The sequence below is a fragment of the Coptis chinensis genome, chromosome 2, assembly GCF_015680905.1.
Source record: "Coptis chinensis isolate HL-2020 chromosome 2, ASM1568090v1, whole genome shotgun sequence".
Classification (NCBI taxonomy): domain Eukaryota; kingdom Viridiplantae; phylum Streptophyta; class Magnoliopsida; order Ranunculales; family Ranunculaceae; genus Coptis; species Coptis chinensis.
Window position 1 is genome coordinate 23,562,727 of NC_141457.1, and position 22,494 is coordinate 23,585,220.

Below are 22,494 nucleotides of genomic sequence, written 5' to 3' on the forward strand. Positions count from 1 at the left end.
GTTTTATTGCTATTTCTTTCTTAAGTTTATATATAAATAGGGATGTGAACTAAAAGTACTGTGACATCTTTCTTCAACACAAACTTATTTGCTTAATAACAAATATATCCAAAATATATATTTGCTAATGTGCTCTAATAATATCTATTGTAGTAGTAAGCGTGGCCATAGGACTGACAGATTAGCCAGTTCATCTAATAAAATAGAATGGTATGGGGTCCTCACGTTCAGGATCTAAATTACTTACTGCAACATGGGGTCCAATTTCCGTCAAACCTATTTCTTCCAAGTCAACAGAGACTTCTGTGTCGGGGACTATGGCGTATGGGGAAATGGCTTAAATTAGTTGAATGAATTGGTGTACATTAAATACCGTAGTTGGTTCGGGGCTTCGATAGCAAAACAAAGAAGTGGGCTACAAAAAACAGAGTCTATACAAAAAACAGACTTAAGTCTTTGGTTCCCACTTTTGATTGATTTGTAAAAAGACAGAGATTAGAGAGTAAGGAGTAATGAAGAAAAGGAAGAAAAAACGAAAGGGTATCTTTTTCCAAGGTAAATATAGGTTCAAAACATTAATGATATTTTTCAACTTATTATAATTATAGTTATTTGAATTTTATTTACTTATGTTTGCTATGATATTGTTTTGCAGGAGTTATAATGATTTGTCCTCTCAAAATAACAAGGTATACTCATTTTTTGAAACATTTTTATTAGGTTATAATTTAATTCGATTGGGCGGAAGCAAGAATCAGTAGATCGCCCAAATAATTTGATGTTATCTAATTTTGAAATTAGCGGATTAACCTAGAAGCGATATCTCTTTTTTCTGAATTTTTTTTCCCTTTGCTATTGAATAAGTCACGTGTAGTATCTTTGCTTTTGTCTTGTTTATGCTACTGGTGACCCTCTGTCACCACAGCATACCACTACAATGTGTGTTTCAAAAAAGAGAAAGAATTAGAGATAATCAAATTATTTATAGGGGGGTGAATTAATAAAAGCCCCATTAATAAATTAAGCCAAGAAAAGAAACCTTAAACAGTACTAGGATTCTCTCTTTTCTTGTTAGTGTCTATTGGATTCTATCATTATCAATTGTTAGATGAGCTTAGCAAAGACTACTGGTTTTAGGGCTCTAAGGAGCATAGTACAAAATATCGCGATATTTATCGATAAATCAGAGATGGACATTGAAATATCGCGATATGTAATTAGATAAATACAAATACAAATATCAACGATATTTGTAGATATATCGCGATATTTCAACGATACAGTGGGTGTATTGTGATTTGAAAGAAAGGGTTGAGTCGATTGCAAACCGACGCGAGAACACGAGAACAGTATCTTTCTATCCTCTCCCACGCCCTACTCCTACCCTCTCCCACGCGCTTGCCAAAATAATTGCAAACGAATTCAGCACCATCACTAGCTGCTCTTGTTTTTTTCATTTTTCTCTTCATGGGAGTGGAGAGTAGACTCTTTCTGAAAATAATTTTTCATCATGGAAGAAATTGATCATAACCCATCTCAGATTCACAGGTTTGCTATCTCAATTCCAATTTATTCAGTTTGTATGTATATCTATTCTTCACAAACTATTTGGAATTCTTCGGATCCAACTTGTATAGTTGTGTACTTTTAAAGTGCATAAAATATAGTACCCCATCGTCCAGACAAGACTGTTCATTTGTTTACTAGATCGAATATGCACTAGCTTAGCAAAGTCGACCAACTAGAGCATAAGTACTTTTTGGGTTTATTTTTAGGAAGTGTGGAAAAGATCTCAATCTTTTCTTCTTCTGTTTTTTCTGTTTAAGTTTTTTGTGGTGTGAAAACTCTGTTTACATTGATGAAAAGTATATGTAATTAGATATTTGTAATTAAGTATATGGGGTACCTTTTCCCAGAAGGACTTGGAAGCGATGTATAGTTGAGAACAGTGACACCACAAATGTGTTGTTAATGCGGTTGTAGATATTGCTACTAGAAATGATGACAGACATGGAGATATGTAAGCAATACTGAACCTAGAAGCAAGGACAGAGCCAGGAATCTTAGTTTGGTGATGCAATGGTGAAATTGTTCTAAAAAAATTTAGCTACTTACCAGTGTGTGATTTTTTTTTTTAAATTATTAGGGGTGCGGTCTACAGTCACACTTCATTGGTTTCATCCTTGACGAGAAGGTCAGCATGAATGGCTTAATGTCATTACGCCAGCAAACTTTGGATGAGAATAATTCCATGTCTAACATGTAGAAAATCAGAAAGACATTCTTGTATCAATCAATTACTTTATTTGATCATATGGTTTCTGGTTCAGTAGATTAATTGTTTCAAATCTAATTCTCAGAACTCAAGGTATTCATCATTGTAAGAAATTTCGACTTTATTAAGTCAATTTACTTGTATTACTACTTGTAGGGGTTGATTGTAATGTATCATGCTATGTATGTTTTAAGATTGAACACTTCTTCTATTATTGATGGAGTGTTTAAAGCATTATTTGTGTGGATAATTTCCAAGTTTTTGTTTTTAAAATCAAAGTATACATTGAAAAAAATGGGAATTTTCGGTGATAGGCTTCTAATCAGTGATTACTCTTGGTTTGCGTGTTGCTTGCTTTAAAAAATGTACAAGCATAATTTCATTTCAATTTTGGATTATTGCTCACCTTATGCTACCAAACAAAAATAGAGGGATCTTGTTGCTCACCTTAAGGATTCTATTAGCTTATCAACCTTATTTTAACTTCTAAGAATAGCTGTCTTGAAATCTATAGGTTTGTTTTTTAAAATCTATAGCTTGTCTTGAAAGATTTGCCTTTCCAGCTCACATTGTTATTCACTTATTTGACTTGCTTTTTTCAATTCTTAATCTAGCTAGTTTATCATTTCATATGCGTTTGGAATTGTGGAAATCAGCATAAGTAGAAAGTCGTCACAATTTTGAAATTTTATTCCTCTACTTTGAGCCCTGAGGTGAGCTGAACCAAGTTGTTCCTTCCATTCAAGTTGATTTGTTGTCACACCTTCTATTAGTTATATTCAATCAACTCTCTGACAATCAACATTTCTTGCTTTGACAGAAGTTTTGCTCATTACTCATTACATCTTTGAATTAGTAGAGCTAATGATACTTTCTAGATCTTGACATGTAATGAGTAAATTCTATGCCGAACTTGTCTTCATTGAAATTAGAATTCAGGATCTATCTTCAGTTTGTATCATAAGCCTTTAATCATACATCTCTAAGATTCTAACGCATATACAGTAGATGTAATTAATATGTTACCACCTGTTGAAGTAGTTGGCTTGAATTTGTTGATATTTGATTCGAGGGTTGGTTACTTGACTTAACTGGCACTAGTCGAGATGGTTAAGTAGCCGGTTCTACAAATCAGTATATCTTTTAGTAGTTGGGTGTAGTTTTATTGGATTTCCAAGTTATGACAGGATTTAAGTTTATGAAATGTCGAAAATACAGAGGAAATTCTGTCGAAATTTTGTTGGATTTTTCTGTCTCTGTGTAGTTTGGGTTTTGCTTAGTTGGTCTGTATCACGTTCTGAGTTTTGTAATAATTGTAGATGCCACGTGTCTTTGGTATTCAGTGACTGTTTTATTGTTTTATTGTTAACTTCGTTCTGTTATCTCTTATCCCTTATCTCTCTGGAAATGCTAGGGCTAGTTGTTCTTGTGTGCGCACATCTATGCTGAAGATTCATATGTGAATGAATCATCATAAGAAAAGATGATGAAATCAGTTTCAGCAGAAAACGTCTCTGAAATCAATGAGAGTTATATTGATAAAAACATGGGAATAATGATGGTCAATGGTCCAAACGAGACGATGGGTAAGGTTCTAGAGTTCTTGCAAAAGCCAAAAGATCATGATCATAGAAAATGAGAGGATCTTGATTCAGTGTTGTTTGTTGGGAAGTATTTGGCGGAGTCACCCTTTGCCTACATGTTAAAGGCTCTGGATCTTCTCGAGTACCTTCTTTCCATCAAGGGTGAGGATGAACCAAGACCATTCTATTCTGTTTTATTTATGCTTTCCCTATTGTTTCAAATAACAATCTCCATTAAAAGATGTAAAATCCTGGTTTCAACCAAAAGGCTGCAATATGTTGTAGATTGCCTGATCAAGATGATGGATGTGGTTTATGACATTGATGGGGAGGATACTAGTGGGAGCATGATTTTGGCAAGTGATGTAATTGAACACGTCCTATTGACAATTGATGAAGTGGATTGGAGTTGTGTTGGTCGTCTCCTGAAGACGTGAAAGTGTTGGATAGACTTTATAGGCGAGGCATCTATGGACATCAGGGTTGCAGGCTTTCACGCTCTCATCATGGATTCAGTCACAACTGAAGATCTAATAGATGATTGAATGCTTAGTGCAAGTGCAACAAGTATTGTAATATGTAGAAAAAAAATTTAAGATTCATTGTTAAAGAATGAAAAGTCAATGTAATATGTAGGAATTCTGAGGTGTATTTTTTAGTATTAGAGAGTAATTTATATTAAAAGTACGACTGTGAGAGAATAATATATTTATATATATTATGCACGTGTCTAACATGAATCATGAAAACTCATGGAAGATCGTTACAACATAACACTTTGTCTAGAACGAGGTGACAATCTCCATGACTCATGACAGATCGTTACAGCATAACACCTCGTCCAGAACAAAGTGACAACCTAGCATATGCACGCAACGGACAATAACGTTCAACGTAGCTGTGTTAGTTAAAGCCGTAAGCATTAGTTGCGCTCATGAATACACTGTCTAAAAGCTCATTTATTCTCATCAAGACAGAGACTTGAGCTGACGGAGGAAAGGGGGGAAGCATTGGGTACTTACCTATAAAATAGAGGAGAGGAACTACGTCTGACTTGATTCAAGTTTATCACGAAAACTTGATACGTAGGCAGCTTGTCCCAAAGCGAGCTTAGTCAAAACTCGACCCATCACAATCTTCTCCATTATTCACACTTGTAAGGACGGATCAAATTCAACCTTTATAATGACCATTTTCAAAGAAAATATAGTTGATTTGTAGATATTTATTGATATTTGTCAATATATCGCGATATATCTACGATATTTGCAGACAGAAATAACCACACAGTATGTGGATATTTGTCGATATTTATCGATATATCTCGATATATTTACGATATTTGCAGATGCCCCAATATAATATATCCCCACACAAGGGAATATATCCACGATACATATCCATAAATCAGAGGTCGATATTTTGTCATATCCTGATATTTTGTACTATGCTAAGGAGTACTGGTGTGTGCTAAAAGGACTGATTGGTGGTGTTAGGTTTAGGTTTATTGTTGGTTATGTTGTTAGGCTCTGTTTCCTTTGGTTTATGTTTCGTTTCAATGTTTGCAGGTGCCTTGTTGTTTGTCTTCTTAGTTTGTCTACACAAGTGTGTTCCTGCATGTGTTGTTTGTCTGCAACTGGTTCATTTCAATGTCCATAAAACATTGTACAAGTAGCCCTAAGAAGCATTTAGTTGATTTTAGAACAAGAGTAAAAAGTAAAGGCGCACCCATGCACCCTGTGCATACTAGGTTTAGCCAAGAGTAAAAACCCAACTGGATCCTAAAGCCAAATACTATTGCTCCTCCAAAAGATTAGTAGAAATGGTACAATGTTAAATCCATATGACATTGTTCGTGTAAGTCATTTCTTCTAACATACTATACTCAACCACAAAATATCAGTAGAAATGGCACAATGCCAAATCCATATGATATTGTTTGGGTATGTCATTTCTTCTGACCTACTATACTCATCCAAAAAAGATTAGGAGAAATGGTACGATGCCAAATCCTATGACAATATTGTTCGGGTATGCCATTTCTTGTGACATATTATAGTCATCCCAAATTTTTCTTGTTGAAAAATTTCGTGAAATTTCAAAATTTTATTGGGCACCTCATTTCATTATTGATGTCCATGTGGAAAATACACGTATTTAATTAAGTAATTTTAATAATTTTAATTTAGCCTTAAATATTTAAATTTTGAGTGACACATTGAAATTTGTTTTGTTTAATACCGCCTAAATCAATTTGGACAATGAAAAAAAAAATCAGTCCCTATTTGGGGTGGCAATGGGTTGTGTTCGGTTGGGTTCGTGTTGTGTCATATTCAAATCACATGTTAGGAGATCGTGAGCAAACCAAAATCTAACACCAATTACTAATTGTGTTGAGTTTGTCAAACCCAAACCCAATCCGACTTATTTAACGGGTTACCGAACAGGTAACCCGCTAAGCTAGCGGGTCAATTTTAGATTGGATTCACACAAGAGATATTAGGGGATAAGTGGGAAATCAAATGCAAAGGCACGGCTGTGAAAGTAGATAGGTGGGAAGTTAAAACAATTATCAAGTGGCTAGTTTTAGGGGATCCCGACTCTTAAAAAAAACCACACGCACCAAATATCTCTTCGCACGTTTATATGCAGGTCACTTCGTTCATACAAAGCATGGGCAGCACCAAGATTTTGTTAGAACCTTCTCGAGATTTGTGCCAACTAACAACTGTTAGTCTCTTAAAAATCCATTTTGTGAGGTTTTGCATTTGATTTCGGAAAATAAGTTGGCAAAGATGGTGAAGAGGATGAGTAGGTTCTTTAACTTTGTTCTTGTTCGTATAGTGAAGTTTGATGTTAGCTCATTTTACAAAACATAACCATATATTCAAAGGTGCTACTTTTTATAAAGTTTGTATTTTTCACTCTCAATATAGTTGAAAATTGTATAGTTTGGGTTTAAGAGTGTTTTATATAAGGATGAATGTGTATTGGTCTACAACAGATTAATATGGTGCACAATGGTATGCCTTTGTTCAGATCCGCCCAAGCATAAAAATGTCCTCTTTGTTTTCGTGGCAGTAGTTAAGGTTATTGCATAAAATTTGTGTTTTTGTTTATCATGATAGAGGTCGTTTTGTCTGCTTTGGTATTAGAGTGTTTAAAAAGGATTGAACTCAAAACTAGAAAAGTGAAAAATAGAATTTTATTCATTAACAAATACAGAGAACTAGTGTAGTATTAATACATGAGGTTAGGTGAGTTAGTTACACTAACTTTTGTTACAAACGGTTAGGTTGTTATAGGATTTTGTTATATTGTTATAACTGACTCTGCTGAGTTGTTAATTGTTGCTGAGCAGTCTCTTCTTCTAGAACGTTTGAGATATTTCCTCTATTAGTGTTTTGCATAATACATAATATGTAGGGTGCTGTAAATAGATGTTTTTTGTTGTTAATTACTTCTAGAGGTGTTGACAGACTATAGTTGTCATTGGTCTTGGCTTTAAGTAGGAGATGTACTAATCGAATGATATGTTCTTTTTGGTTTGATTTGAGAAGATGAAAAAAGTAGTTTTTGGTGGATTTTTTTTGTGGTTATTAGTTTTGAAATTTTTTAGTAGTAAAGGAATTGAGTGATGGTAAATCTTAACTTTTTGAGATTAACTCATTTATTTCGATATTTGCTCCTGAAAAAAAAACCACTATAGCCCTTGCATTTTTATTTGTATGTATCATGATAGAGGTCGTTTACTGTTTTTTGTTTTTCATAAAAGTGTTTCTTTGCTAGTTCTTTATTTTTTATGTCTTATAAACAATGGCCTTGTGTTTTATGTTGTTTTATATACGAAAATCCCAGATTCAGAAAAATGCAAAGTGCCACTGAATGAGTTCTACAATATATGTGACGCTATTAACTCTCTGAAGAGGGAGTTAAGCATTGTACTGGTTGAGGTGAGGGATATTAAACGTACACACACACTAGCTATATGTGTCGCAATGGAAGATGTTGATGCGCTTTTTATTGGTCTGAATAGATTGAACAATATGTTAGTTGAAATGGACAAAACCCGAAGAAGGGAAACGTTGTGGAGGATCCAATATATATAGCCGATTTGTCTTCCTACAATGAAGAAGATTTCATACACTACTTTTAAAAAAAAAGGCAAGGTTCTATTCTCTTCTCTAGTCATCCCCAAAGTGAATAAGTTAACTTCAACTAGAATATAAAACCATATCCTTCAATTAGTGTATACGCTGCAATTAGTGTATAATTTGAGTTGCATTGTAGTTTGTAGTTAAGCGTGACATTGAAGACATGCCATATACGGATATAGATCCAAAGTGGCTAGAATCTCACTGGCTGCTAACAACTGACGAAGAAAAGTCTTCCGCTGGATATTTTCAGCTACTGCCAAACCCGGATAAACGGTCTCATTGAATTGCCTACATGTTATTTAGTTACCTCATCCACCAATTAATGCTATTCTTTCTTGTCACAGGGATTTCATTGCAAACTTTCCTATGTGGCACAAGTCCCGATCTACGTTTAAATGCTTGTTAGGAACCAGTGAACTGTCGCTGCACGTATGCTACTATCAACGTGGTGTTTGATTTCATAAATTTATTATTGTTTATCAAATATAAGACGTTACTAATATGTTATTTGTTGTAGCTCAGGTTTATTTGGTGCGCCTATCTGAATGCACAACAAAAAGTTTACCAATAAGCACTACTATTATTCAGCGCTCATGAACACAAATATGAAGGTATCAAGCTGAATCTTTTATGTTCCAAACCATAAGTTAAATTATGAAACTGTGAATCAATAACTAGGAGAATTTCATACAAAAGACATTCTATGCATCCATCATTGTTTACGAGTTCCAATTATGTTTAGTAGGAATGGAGCACTGACCCATTGAAGCTTGCTGCTGCCACAAAAGCAATGAATTTAGATTCAGACATAAGACAATATCGGAGAGTAAGATGATTTTGTCATGAATCATACGTTCTATAATGTTGGTTGGGTTTGAACCATGGGAACTAATTTGATTGTTATTGTGCAGTGGTACATACTGATATTGAAAGATCATCATTGGTGGTTATATGTTATTGACCAAAAGAATTGCACTGTAGTTGTGATGGATTCTGTCAACATCGGCTAATAATATCTCTGGCGGTAAGGATAACAATGTAATCCCCACTGAACGGGATAAATCGACGATAAAGATTGATATTTCGTGGGTTGATGATATGAGTCTGGTTGATATATGACCCAAATTTGCCGCAAGTTTTTGGGCGGTCTTGTTTTTTCGTTGTTGGCGCTCATACCAAAAAAATTGAATTGAATCGTGTCCTAAAAACCACCTAAAACACTGTAGGGCGCAAATATCATTATTTCGTTTGGCTCGTCATTTTTTTCCCCTGCAAGAACCCCAACAACCGAAACAAGGAACAAAGCCCTGAAACAAATGCTCCCTCTCTCAATGATCTAAGATAAGCCCTAAGTTTATCTCTCCCAACTACTAAAAAAGTGCCATCTCTCTCTCTCTTGGGTGACACAATCATTTCTTGAACTCCTAATCGACTTTATTCTATCTTGTGGAATCGAAAGATTAGAACAATTTTGTCTTTGGATTAGTTAGTTTAGATTAGATTGTTTTAGTAGTTAATTTCATTGGATTATGATATGTTGTTTATAACTTAAATTGGGTATTTTGTTGCAGTGAATAGTAAGAGAAGAGAATAATTGCTTGAAGGATTTAGTGGAGGGTGTAATAGCAATACTAGCTAGAGTTGCTTGCTGACTTGGTAAGAAACTCTTTAATTGTTTGTTGTTAAAGAAGAAAAAAATGTGCTGATTTTTAAGTTGTTCTAGCGTATTCAGTCCTTGCCTTGCATATTGTCAGTATCAAGCTATATATAAGCTTTTATTCATGCGCACGGTTATATAAATTAGTATGTGGATTGCCTAGTAAACAAATATTTACTTATTTCTTATCAATTGCATGGTTCTTTGTTGATGGTTGAGTGTCTGTTTGTTGTTTTGCCTTGCTTGTACTGAAATGGAGTTAAGATCACCACCTTTTGGTACTAAAAGTAACGAAATCAGGAGTACCACTATTATTTTCCCTTCATTAATTTTAACTACCTTATCTTAAGATATTCAATCCTTATTCATCAATTTGTTTAATCTCTTATCTCTTGTATGAATTGTTCTAGTTTAATTATTTCGGCTCTAACTTTCCTCTAAATCTAGTTCCTACACACACTGCTGCATGGAGAGATTACAAATTATGAAGCTTTTATACTTACAAGATGATCATATATCGTCTTTGCTCATAGAAGGAAAGAAAGAGAGGTAACTAGCTATCTTCAACTATTTATTAATTATAAGTTTTCAATTTTCTTTTATTAATTAACATTCAATAATTTGTCTAAATGACTAACAGGTTCAACCAGTGGTCTGTACACATGAGCACAATCAAAAGGTAAATAATTGGATATTGTCTAATGCCCAAAAGAAAATGGTCGTGGGTTTGGGCTTCAAGCACCTGAGAAAAATATACCATTTCCAAGGAGACCGGGACTTGATATCTGCTTTGGTTAACCGTTGGCGACCAGAGACTAATTCATTCCACTTTCCAACTTTTGAAGCAACAATTACACTGGAGGATGTAGCCTATATTCTAGGCTTAAATGTAATTGGGAAACCAATTGTGGGCAACTCAAAATTGAATGCTCATAAAGCATGTCAGAAATATTTGGGCCCAAGAGGTAAGAGGAAAATCAGTTAAATTGTGTTGGTTGCAAACTACCTTTCAACGTTCACGAGTTGGTGTTAGCGAAGCACAACGCGTGATTGCATTTTGTTATTCCTCATTGGAAGCACAGTGTTTTCAGAGCCAGGACGTTATCACGTGCATACGAAGTATCTACTATTCCTTGTCGATACGAAGAATTATGCCTCGCATGCTTGGGTACTGCTGTGCTTGCGTTCCTATTCAGGTCACTCATATGGGCCTCACTTAGTCATAAAGAAAAGAACAATGGCCGCAAAAGTACCTATAGTTTTGTTTTGAACGTTTGTGGTTCTTCAACTCTATTGTTGGTAAGTATTGTAACACTGTAGCTTCAAATTCTTTTATGGACAATTCTTTATTAAGTAACTATATATTGGATTGTAATTGTGGATGTTTGCTTCTAGGCATGGTTTTACAAAAGGATTCGTATGTGTCAACCAAGGTGTCCTGCTTTAGTTAAATTCCCAGCTGCTTGTCTGTGGAAACATGTCAAATATAGACCTTCAAAGCTCACGTATGGCCATCTAAGTGCAAAGATGGACATACTACGTGTGGATCAGGTTTGTCGTGTGGTTGTTGTCTTAAGTAGATATTTAGGTATTAGTGATATGCATTTATACTTGATATTTGTCATGCATAAACAAATTAGCCACGTAGTAAAAACCAGTGCAATTAGGTTGTTAGGAGTTGATCACTTTTTATTTGTGTGAATGTGAATGCAATTAGGTTGTTTGGAGTTGATCACTACTTATTTATGTGTGAATGTGAATGTCAAAGAAGTATATATACTATTCTTGGTATGATGTTTGCTATTTTAGATAATATAGCAGCCATGGGAGGTTTGGGTGAATGCTCTCTAGTTTGCTTTGAACGCTTCATATACGAAACCCATATCGACATGGCTTATATACTTTGACATTCTAGAGAGATATATGCCAGAAAGATGCATGAGGCAATTTGGGCAGAAGCAACACGTACATACCGTAACCACCTCCTAGGTGGAGAGATAATCCTAAATTCGAGAAGCTATCCAAAGAAATATGCGCAGATTATGATAAATGGTGTACGTCTGACTGTACTGGCGAGGAAGAAGCAGAGTTCACCGAGGAAAGTAATGTAGCTTACTTGGAGTGGTATAGGAGCCACAGTGTCACGTAGATTAGACCGTGGCATCCTCGCGAGGCATTGCTGAGGGCTAAGTTGACTAAAGAGGTTAATATGTCATGGATTCATTCCGGGTGTTTACTATATTTTTGTTTAGAATTATGTTTGCTTAGAATGTACGTTCTTAACGACATTTGTTTAGAATGCATGCTTTTAGAAAGTAGATTGATTATGATATGATGAGATTTCCCTTAAAACTTCTTCTTGCTAGTAACTTTAACCTTTGTTATGTGGATACTTATCCATGTATATCTTTTGAACCTAAAATTGCATTTGTTTTGGTGTTTTGGTGCAGAGGAAACGCTCTTTCCGCCTTTCTCAATTGCTTGTGCCTTTCTTCAAGAGTATCACTGCGCAAGTAATCTCACAAGATTTGCTCGACGTGCATTCAGAAATAGTAAGAGCTGGTGAAGCTTGGAGTGATGCTGATGTAAGTGAAAATAGGCATTGCGATGAGACTACGAGTGGTGTGACTGCGAGTGGTGTTCAGGAGGGCTCCAATGACATGAGTAGTGAGTCTGATCCTTTTTTAGCACCAACTTATGAAAGTGAAGACAGCATTGATGACACAGGAGTAGTATTCGAACCAGTCAATGCCCCATCTGAAGCAGACCTCAACAAAAGTCATACCGTCAGTGATACAGGTGAAGCAAATGAAGATGAAAGACAACATCATATAAATTTAAATATCTAGTAAATATGTTTGTGTTACTAATATGCTTGTTTTGCAGGTTGTTTCACTATGCCTCCTGATGTGCGATTGTCTCTAGATGAAAATATGCCTCTGACTACAACACTGCCTGCTTCTTGTGGTAAGTTTAGGTTGTTATGTATAGTCTTATCGAATTAATGATGTACTCTTTAGTGTAAATAAATAAATACATATTTGAATTGATGTGTAGAGAATGTTGAAGGAGGCATTGCGAGTGGTAGTTCCCATGCCGAGCCGGAAATACGTAATGGTAATCTGGAATTGTTTAAATACATATATGTATCAAAAAATTGAATTCCCCAAATAATTATTATCATTGATGCTTACGAGTTGGAATTTACAACAATTGGTTATGCAAGTAATTCTGCGAGTCCGGTTGAGAACATTTTCACCACAGTGCATGCAGAATGTCAATGTGTTTTTCCCAAATGACTTTGCTAGCACACTTGGAGAAGTTGGAGTTCATGGCTTTGTCACTTGGCCAATGGCTTTTCTGAAAGTTCCTCAAGATAAGCTTAGTTTAGTCATTGCGTAGTTGATGACTTATGATGTCGACTTTTTTTTTCCTGTTTTTTTGTTTTTCGGGCGTGGGTGCCTAGTCTCCAGGTTTGTGTGACTGGTTCCAACATCCCCCGCAAAAAAATGTATGAGATGCTACTTACTGCTTTTTAGACTTGACTATCTGTAAATATATATTTGGCAATGGATTATTGTTCTCTTTTCTATTTTGTGTATTCCATTGCTGACTTATTTATCAAAATGAAATAGTATGTATATCTATGCCAGTAAATGGATTATGGTACTCAGCACATTTAGGCATTAAGAGGAAAAGAAATAGAAATTTGTTCTACGTGTGAAGCAGTGAAAGATTTGAAGTAATGAGTAGTTGCTATGCAGAAAATTAGTAGATATGCTTTGACCACCTCTTAGACTGAGCTGTTGCTCCGCAGAAAATTAGTAGATGTGCTTTGACAACCTTATGGACTGACTTCATGGGAGCGCGCGTTCACACTTCACACATCACCGTAGTTGTTTTTCATTTGGCTTGCTAACTTCAGTATCAGCGCTTGTTGTTTTTTGTCTTCTTCTTGTATATTCATAGATGACTAGTTTGGCCACGATTGCCGATTGGGATTTGGGAAGTCTGCAGGGGTGAAGAGGTCATGGGAACATTGCTGGGAAGAAGTAAAAATTCACAGTTTGGCATTGTAGTTTTTTTTTTTGGGACAAGTGGTAGTGGTGGATGGTGTAACTGATGCCAATTCAATGAACTCATTTTATTTGCTTGGTTATGCTTGAAAATTATGGTAGCCAGTTCTATTATTTTCCTGTTTATTGGGAGCACTTTGAACTGCTCGTGTTTTCATGAAATTTTCACTACCACATGCTCCAGGGGATGGACCCGTATGAAGCATTGCTAAAGGCTAAAAACTCGTACATAAGAACACAATAATTTTCTAGTAATTCTATTCGAATTCTAATTTTGCTGTGTGATTAGTAATGTCTTAGGCATTTTGAATTTCAACACACTTGTTTAGCTAGATAAATAAATGAAAAAAATAACAATAAGGGATGACTACGATTAAACTCCGAACTCGGAAATTAGGGTCTAATTTCCGACCTAGTAGGGGTCTAAATATTAAATGGCTTATGCAATGGGGTAATTCTTGTTAACCCTAACCATAGAAATTACCCTAATTTCCGACCTAACCTAGTAGGGGGCTAAGGCTCATCTAGTGGGGGTAATTCTTGTTAACCCTAACAATAAAAAGAATGAAAAAAAATTGACACAAGATACATATACATCTATATCTATTTATAGGCTAACCTGGCCGTTATATGAACTCTACTTATATGAACTCCAAATAAACTCCATCATGAAAAATAATGAATTAGAAGCTGATTTTTGGTGGATATAGATCATTCTTAGAAAAAATCAACACATTTGAAAATGTCCAGACTATCAAAATTTGTTTAGTGTTATAAAAATTATCTATCGGTCTAGATTTTTCAAATTTCAAAACAACTGTTGACAAGGTTAAATATTTTCGTTTGGGCTGATTTTTAGTAGGAAGATTATCTATTATGAGAAGACTATCTTCACAAAAAATTAGCCCTTAATTAATCTTATAAATCCATTTTTGTTGATAGAATTCATATAACGGGCTCGGTAGTTTTATTGCTATCTCTTTCTAAAGTTTATATATAAACAGAAAAATTGCAAGTCTGTCACGTACAAAAACACTATAAACACTAACTTTTAAGACTAAAAGTATCCTAACACTTTTCTTCAACACAAATTTATGAGTTTAATAAGAAACATACCCAAAATATGTATTTGCTAAAGTGGTCTAATAATCTCTATAGTAATAAGCTTGGCCATAGAATAGGCAGAGTAGGTAGTTTATGTAATAAAATAGGGGTGCTGTATTGGGCTCCACTGAAATTAGATCGGGCAGCCTCCAGCCCAGCCCAAACAACAAAGTCCAAACAAGAAAGCCCAGTACACCCCCCCACCAAATCGCAAACCGGAAAAACCTATTCCTTCGGTCATCTCTCTCGCCAAAACCCTTCGATCAATTATCGCGAAACCTAACCAAAAAAATCCAAAATCCGAATTGAAGCAATCCAATCGCGAAATTGAAACAATCCAATTGAACCTTCGACTATGAGGAAGGGTTTGTTCTAGTGGCAAGAAAGCCGTGTTTTGGATTGCCAACAGCTTGCCCTTCATCTTTACCTGTTTATATCTACCTTCGTTTTGCAAACGTCCCCTTTGATTTGCGTTTCAATCTTCTTCATCCTGATTCAGGTACACGTTCCCCCTTTTATCCTATTTCAATTACCGAACTTTATTAGCTGTTTTACATAAGTAATTAGAATAGTGTATAATGTATGTGTAGAACAGTTGATGTGGGACTATGTGGTGTCACTGATTCAGTTTAATTAGAATACTGATTGAACAAGAGCAGTTGATGTTTCTAGGATGTATAATGTGGAGGGAGGGAGTTGGACAAGGTCGAGGTATATCAAGGCATCATATTTTTACGTGTGCTAGAACTTTGAAGGCCATTTGGGAAAACAAATATTCAATAGGCAGGTTGGATAGTTTGGAAAAATGAATTCTCTCGAAATCTGTTTTTTTGGGTTTTATTGCCCCTTCCTATGTTTCGCAAGAAGAATGATAAAACACCGTGAACTGTTTTCTCGGGATGATTGATAGGGATCATCATTTATACCACCAGGAATCTGTTTTACTTTCGAAATATCGCCAGATTAGGCATTTGACGTTTTGGCTTACTTGTTGTCTATCCTCATGTCTTTGTAAGGTTGTATCGGTTTTGATATACTTTAGAGTTGGGTCTGTCTTCATCTGAACAATAAGGTAATGACAAATAATGACTTACTGATTTGAAAGTAGGAATAAGGAATTAGAAAGCTAAATTGAAAGATTAATTTTGTTTTTCTTCTCTCGACGAATGAAAAATCAAAGCAATTATGAAAGAAGAAGAAATAGAAAAATAAGAGCGAGGTTTTGAATGCTATACGATTCTGGATCTCCATAATATTGTTTTCATTATAAGTCCCAGCCGATTCATTGAATTACATTCGTCACCGCCCCTACCAAAGAAGCAAATGCAAGTGCTTCACTAATGGTCCTATGTGTACTGTTCCATCCATAGCAACTTCTGACATTGACCTCAATGTCCTTAATAGAAGATTCTAGAAGCTTTCGTTTCTCTGGTTGATACCCAAGTCGGAAAATCATCCGACGGTAGTCTCCGACCTGCGAAGATCGACTTTCAACGTCTTATTTGAAACTATTGATTTGTGTATGACTAGTGAGTTACTAACATGTTGAATATTGCTTTGTAAAGTAGCGTGAATAAGTTCTTTTTCTTTAAAAAACTTGTGAGTTTGAAGACCATCTAAACATGTAGTTTGATGGGTGATCGCAGTGCTTAGCCATGTTTGGGTATCATCTGGACTTGGGGTTGTTGTTTTACTATCTAGGATGCTATTAAGTTGGTCTATAGTATGATCGAGTAAATGACACGAGGAGTCATATTGCAGCTTAATATGACTTGGACTGCATTTAATTTGCATAAGCTGAAGACTTGAAGCTACTTTTGTTAGAGATTATTTTACATTCTATAAAGTTCTCCATTTTAGTAATAATACGCTTAGAGAAATACTAGCGATGCTACCCCCTCTACTAGCGATGCTAGCAACAAGACGCTAGGGGGTAGCATGGTGATACCCCCAAACATGTGATTTAGAGCCCCGTTTGAAAATTAAAAAATGAGTTGCTTTACATCTTGTTGCTAAACTTTCATAGTGCTCATCTTTCATACCTAGTATTTTCCTTTAGGGCTTGATGTTATAAGAGAAGATACTTTTACCATTTTATGATTAGTGTCTCTGTACATTCTGTTACTCACCTTTTATATTGCTTATGTTCTTGAGTCTTGACTAATGAGTAATGACCTTGATTACATGCAGCTTTTACGAGTACTTGCTTAAGGTCCGGATCTGAGGGAACAAACCGGAAGCGGTAAAGCATTATAGGTGAGAAGCTTTTTCTTTGGTTATCAAATTTACTGAATGTACAATCAAGGTGGTTTTTTTGGGTGGTTTCCCCTATGCTTGACGAGGGACAAAAATTGTATTGTGGGTTGAATATTTTATAGGGTGTTATGTACATATGGTTGTTGGAAGGATGTCATTATTGATTTCCAGGTTATGACAGGTTTAAGTATACGAAATGTTGACTAAACAAAGGAAACTCTGCCCAAAATTCGATAGAATTTGGATAGTGTAACGCCTCATTCTATTTCTTCATATATACTTGGAGTTATCATAGCAAGCTTATAAGTATATTAGTTTTCATTTGGGATGATCTCTCTTTTTTTTTCTAGTGGTTTTCTTTGTACATTGTTTATTTAAATATGGTTTACTAATACTTATTTTATTTTTCTTTGTAGCGATGGGTCCTCGATCAAAGAATGTGAAGAATGTAGCGAAAACTACATTCAAGGGTGTTAAGAAATTGTTTGGTGGCGGTTCCTCTAGCGGTGATGCAGTTGGAAGAAAAAGACATAGGGCAGACGGCTTAAGCGCGTAGAGGGAACCATTTGGAAAAAGAGGTTCCTGAGGTTGATTCGTTTAGTGAAGATAGTGTAGATAGTGATACTAATGTAGGTTTAGATGTAGGTTTAGACAAAGGGAAGAATATAGTAGAAGAGGAGAGTGAGGAGAGTGAGGAGGAGAGTGAGGAGGAGGATGAGCAGGATGATGATGTTGAAGAATATGTGGTAGAAGATGTACCACCAGTGGAAGAAGCACCTCCGGTATTGGATTTCGTAAGAAAATCCAATGATGATTTGGAGTTTCAAAGAGGTGTGTATGGGGGAGGCCCGTATGAGTCAGAGTTGTTGTATGACTATGCGGTGCATGTCGCTCGCGATGTTTGGGAGAGAAGGGTAATATTTTGTTTTTCTTGTGTACTTTGATTTTCTTTTACAAAATCTTTTGTTTACATTCATATATATCTAATGCGTGCTTTCGGTTGTTTTGAGGAGGATCGCGGGCGTTGAAGTGTGTTTCACACTTAGCGAAGTTATCCCAATGGAATTTCAAAATGAATGTGAAAGGTCTTGAGATTTGCCGTGCTGGTTGAGAAAGACCGGGTTGTTTGATCTCGTGGAAGGTTATCACGAGCATATGGATCCACCATTGATCTCTGCGTTTGTGGAGAGATGGCATCCGGAGACCAACACCTTCCATATGCCAGTTGGGGAGATGACTGTGACTTTGGACGATGTTGTCCAAATCTGTGGAGTCTGATTAGAGGAAGAAGCGGTGCAAGAGGGACGATGATTGAACTTACAACAATCGATAAATCTCTTACATCTTGGTCTGGGGCTCCCTATTGATTTGATTAGGGCGGAGATGGAAGCTAGCAAGTTCACTTCAAAAGTAAGGCTAGAATTCATCCGGAAGCATTTTGCGAACAAGGTTCATGATAGCCCTATATGTGACGCTTTGGGAATGTGGTAGAGAAGGCCTCGAAGTTTCGGGATGTTCAACGATTTGTTAGAGCTTTTATTCGTTTTTATTTGGATGTGCGTTTTTTCTCGACAAGTCCGGGATTTGGAGTGCCTATATGTTATCCGAGGCCGTTGTTGAAATTCAATTGAGATAGAAGAGTATGCATGGGGTGCGACAATTTTGGCGTTTTTATATAGAGGTCTGGGGGCCGCCCATGTGCGAAGGTGAAAGGGGGTTACGGCTATATGACTCTTCTGGGGGTAAAACTTGAGTATTTTAGAGTTTATTTTTTTTAATGTTAATTTTATTACTCTATCAATATGTTAACTATTTGTGTATATCTAGGCATGGATCTATGAGTATTTTCGGTATTCATGACGGTCCCAAACTTCAACTATATCTCGTCTCGCCCGGCGTGCTCATAGACACATCGAGTCGCTCCACACTATTACGAATAATAACGTATGCATTGCAGTTTTATCGGCGATAATTGATGATTTGAATGAGTTCAATGTAAGTATTAAATTTAATGACAATTTGGTATTTAAGTTTGTTTATATTTATTTTTAGTAATTGATCATTAGAGTTGTTAATGACACATTTGATTTTGTTTCAGTTGTTTGGCATCCCTACAAAAATATCAGAGATACAAACCCGATCGATGACATTGCATTTTTTGAGGGATTGCTATGTTTTTTCAACATTGTCGAGCTTTACGCTGTCGCAAGGGTGGTGCGTCAGTTGGGTCACGTGCAACTTGTACCTAAAGATCCTCCAATGCCAAATTGGAGAACAAGAACTGTGGCAGGACGCGGGTATGAGGTGAGCTGGACCAATATTGGGCCACTTTACTGGGAGTCGTGGCAGAATCACGTGATCCAACTCTGCAACCGAGGACCTATTTCGTCTTATCCATGGGAGTGTCATCAAAACTACATGACTTGGTATGAGAGGAATTCTCATGTAGTTTTGGTGAACCCTGAGCTTCTTCCTATTCATCCCTCCCGGAACAACTTGCCTAACTGTTCACCGATTGTAAGTATTGTGATTTTTAATTGAGTTTTCTCTAAGCGTGATTTTTGCATTCGATTGGTAACTTATCTTGATTTTTTTTTTAAATGAGCGGCGTCATCGATGAAACCAGTCGTTTGCTAGAGAGAGGTCCGCAATTGGTGGGAATGATATGCGAGGAGGAAGCAAGGTCCTCCTTCGAACAGCGCATACAACTTGACTAGGTGCAAGTACATTGGTGGGCTTATAGTTGATTTGTTTTTCGGTTTAGGGTTTGTAACTTTGTAATTTAGTTTGATGGATGTAATTTGTTTCAGTTTAGGGTTTGTAATTTTGTTAACTTTGAATGAATTGATGGATATGATGTTTGCATGAATGTTTGAATGGAATTTAATGTTTAGGGTTTAGGGTTTAGGGTTTAATGTTTGAATGTAATTTGTTTCAGTTTAGGGTTTAATGTTTGAATGGAATTTTATGTATGGATGAATTTGATGAATGAAAGTGTTTGATATCTGATGTTTGAATGGAAAAGTGGAATTTGATGAATGAGAGTGTTTGATATTTGATGTTTGAATGGAAAAGTGGAATTTGATGAATATGAAAGTGTTGTAAAAACAAAACGAATTTTGAATTTTTTTTTTCCAAACGACCCAGCCGCATCGTTTGGCATAAAGGCCAAACGACCTCAGCAGATCGTTTTTCCTTTATACCAAATGACCCACCCACATCGTTTGGTCTAAAGGTCAAACGACATGGACACATCGTTTGGTCTAAAGGCCAAACGACATGACCACATCGTTTCGTCTAAAGGCCAAACGATCTGGCTGGGTCGTTTCGTATTAAAGCCAAACGACTTGACCGTGTAGTTTCGGTCATTATTGACAACATACGAACATTATTTCAAATCACTCGATTGCGGTCGAATCAACTAGTCGATCTTTCGATTGCCATCGAATCAACTTAGTCGATCATTCGATTTCAAAATCACTTTCGATTGACGTCGAATCAACTTAGTCGATGGCTCTATTTCCAAATCACTTTCGATTGCCGTCGAATCAACTTAATCGATCACTTTCGATTTCCAAATCAAATCAAATAAAAGCCCTAACATTATTTCCAAATAACAAAAAAAATAAAATCAAATTACATTTGTTCTAAATTACATCAAAATATCAAATTACATCAATATATCACTTAGTCGATAAATTTCGATTTCAAAATCACTTTCGATTGCCCGTCCGAATCAACTTAGTCGATTACTTTCGATTTCCAAATCAAATCAAATAAAAGCCCTAACATTGATAACATAAAAATCAAATCAAATTACACTTGTTCCAAATTATATCAAAATACAAATTACATCAAAATATCATATCGACAACATACAAACAACTTAGTCGATAACATGTACTGTTGGGTCTTCAACGAGCTCCTTTTCCCATATTAAATTGGGAATGTTCAATGCCATAAATTGCAATTGCCTTACTGTCAAGGCCAAATTCCAACTTTCAGCAATATCATATCGAGCTCTAAGCCATTGGCGCATTACTAGAGGAACCGGACAATCTTCAACAAGTTTAACATTGACAAAATGATTTCCACCAACATGTGCGCTACCCAACACTTGGGTCACTCTCTTAGGATTTGCTTGGGTTCTCAGCGGCATGAGAAGGAAGCACTGATGAGCTCCTAAATGCATAAGGACAACATTAAATCTTGAAGCAAATAAGTATCCAGCAAAAGGCATGCTCATCCACTTATTTAAGGGTGCGTAACCTTCTTCATGTAGGATTTCCTTCATCGAATATAAAACCTCACTTTGATTGTACAAAGTACAATAAAGGGGAGGTTGTCGATAAGCTCTTCGCAACTCCCTTCTCATCTGTGGCCATTCTTCTTGACTTCTTCCTAATGCAATGCAGAAAGCTCTATAACCCGCGGTTGCCATCGCCAATGAGGTCATGGACTCTAACAATATATTTATGCATTTCTTCAGGAATATCCAACCCGTAATCCTTAGGACCCCTCGTCTTTCCAAAGTCTAAGCCATCTCTCACATTTCGTGAAGTGATTTGTTTTGGAGAAGGCTTATTTCGTGGTGTGTGGTTGTTTTGGTGTTTTGGGAGAAGGTTTATTTCTTGGTGTGGTTGTTTTGGTGTTTTGGAGAAGGCTTATTTGTTGGTGTGGTGTAGATGTTTTGGGTTGGTAGTTTTGGAGAAGACTTCTTTCTTGGTGTAGTGTGGGTGTTTTGGGTGCGTAGTGTTTGGTTGTGACGAGACCCCTCTTCATGGTCCGCGTTGAGAATGTTCAAAATGAGATGGATCTCGCTTTGAAAGTTAGTTATCATCTCGGTTTGAAGCTTTTCTGCTGCAGCTACCTTCGGCCGACCTTTGGTTTTGCTTCCTCACAAGGTGGTACTAGCCATGTACTTTCCGAATGCGGCAATCTCCATAAGCTTCCTAATCATAACCCTCGCTCTTCTTCGAGAAACCATTGCAAACCTATTCATGAACAAGTCCATCGAAGGTGCAATATCGGGACCAACACCCATCGACACATTGGGAGAAGCGGACAATGTTTTCCAAAAGGGGTCGATAGCAGTCAAAGGGATGGACGCTCTTGCTCTTCAAACTCAATTAATTCATGAGCACATGGCAGTCCATGGCTTGCGCAAAAATAGCACCAACACCTTATCTCTCCATCTTTAACACGCTTTTACGCGGGTATCTATTTCTTCAAATAACAAGTCTAAACACTTGCGTGAGACAAGGCCTCCGAAGTTCCGCGAAACAAAGGAATTCGGTGGTGGTCTTTGAGTTACAATCATACTTCTCTCGAAGGTAGCTCTAATCTCGGACATCCGGATCTCTAGAATCGGGTGGATTAAGCTAAA

The 22,494-nt window shown here is 36.3% G+C and overlaps 1 protein-coding gene across 8 annotated transcripts; it reads left to right on the forward strand.

Moving 5' to 3' along the window:
- Window positions 1-196: 196 nt before the first annotated feature.
- LOC147515439 (uncharacterized) lies at window positions 197-13,264 on the forward strand. Of its 8 annotated transcripts, XM_086587547.1 has the most exons (17): window positions 198-555; window positions 656-689; window positions 7,717-7,811; window positions 7,895-8,288; window positions 8,360-8,444; window positions 8,538-8,626; window positions 8,761-8,841; window positions 8,927-9,039; window positions 9,587-9,671; window positions 10,120-10,221; window positions 10,313-10,637; window positions 10,755-10,971; window positions 11,068-11,223; window positions 12,123-12,471; window positions 12,559-12,639; window positions 12,730-12,789; window positions 12,899-13,264. In XM_086587547.1, the coding sequence occupies exons 11-17, from the start codon at window positions 10,612-10,614 to the stop codon at window positions 13,072-13,074; spliced, it is 1,065 nt and encodes a 354-aa protein (XP_086443673.1). In that variant the 5' UTR covers window positions 198-555; window positions 656-689; window positions 7,717-7,811; window positions 7,895-8,288; window positions 8,360-8,444; window positions 8,538-8,626; window positions 8,761-8,841; window positions 8,927-9,039; window positions 9,587-9,671; window positions 10,120-10,221; window positions 10,313-10,611; the 3' UTR covers window positions 13,075-13,264. The 8 variants fall into 8 exon arrangements, with proteins under 8 accessions (XP_086443687.1, XP_086443692.1, XP_086443673.1 ...); XM_086587561.1 differs by lacking the exons at window positions 7,717-7,811; window positions 7,895-8,288 and having other exon boundaries at window positions 197-555; window positions 10,313-10,351; window positions 10,518-10,637; XM_086587566.1 differs by lacking the exons at window positions 7,717-7,811; window positions 7,895-8,288 and having other exon boundaries at window positions 197-555; window positions 10,313-10,351; window positions 10,518-10,637; window positions 10,764-10,971.
- Window positions 13,265-22,494: the final 9,230 nt, after the last annotated feature.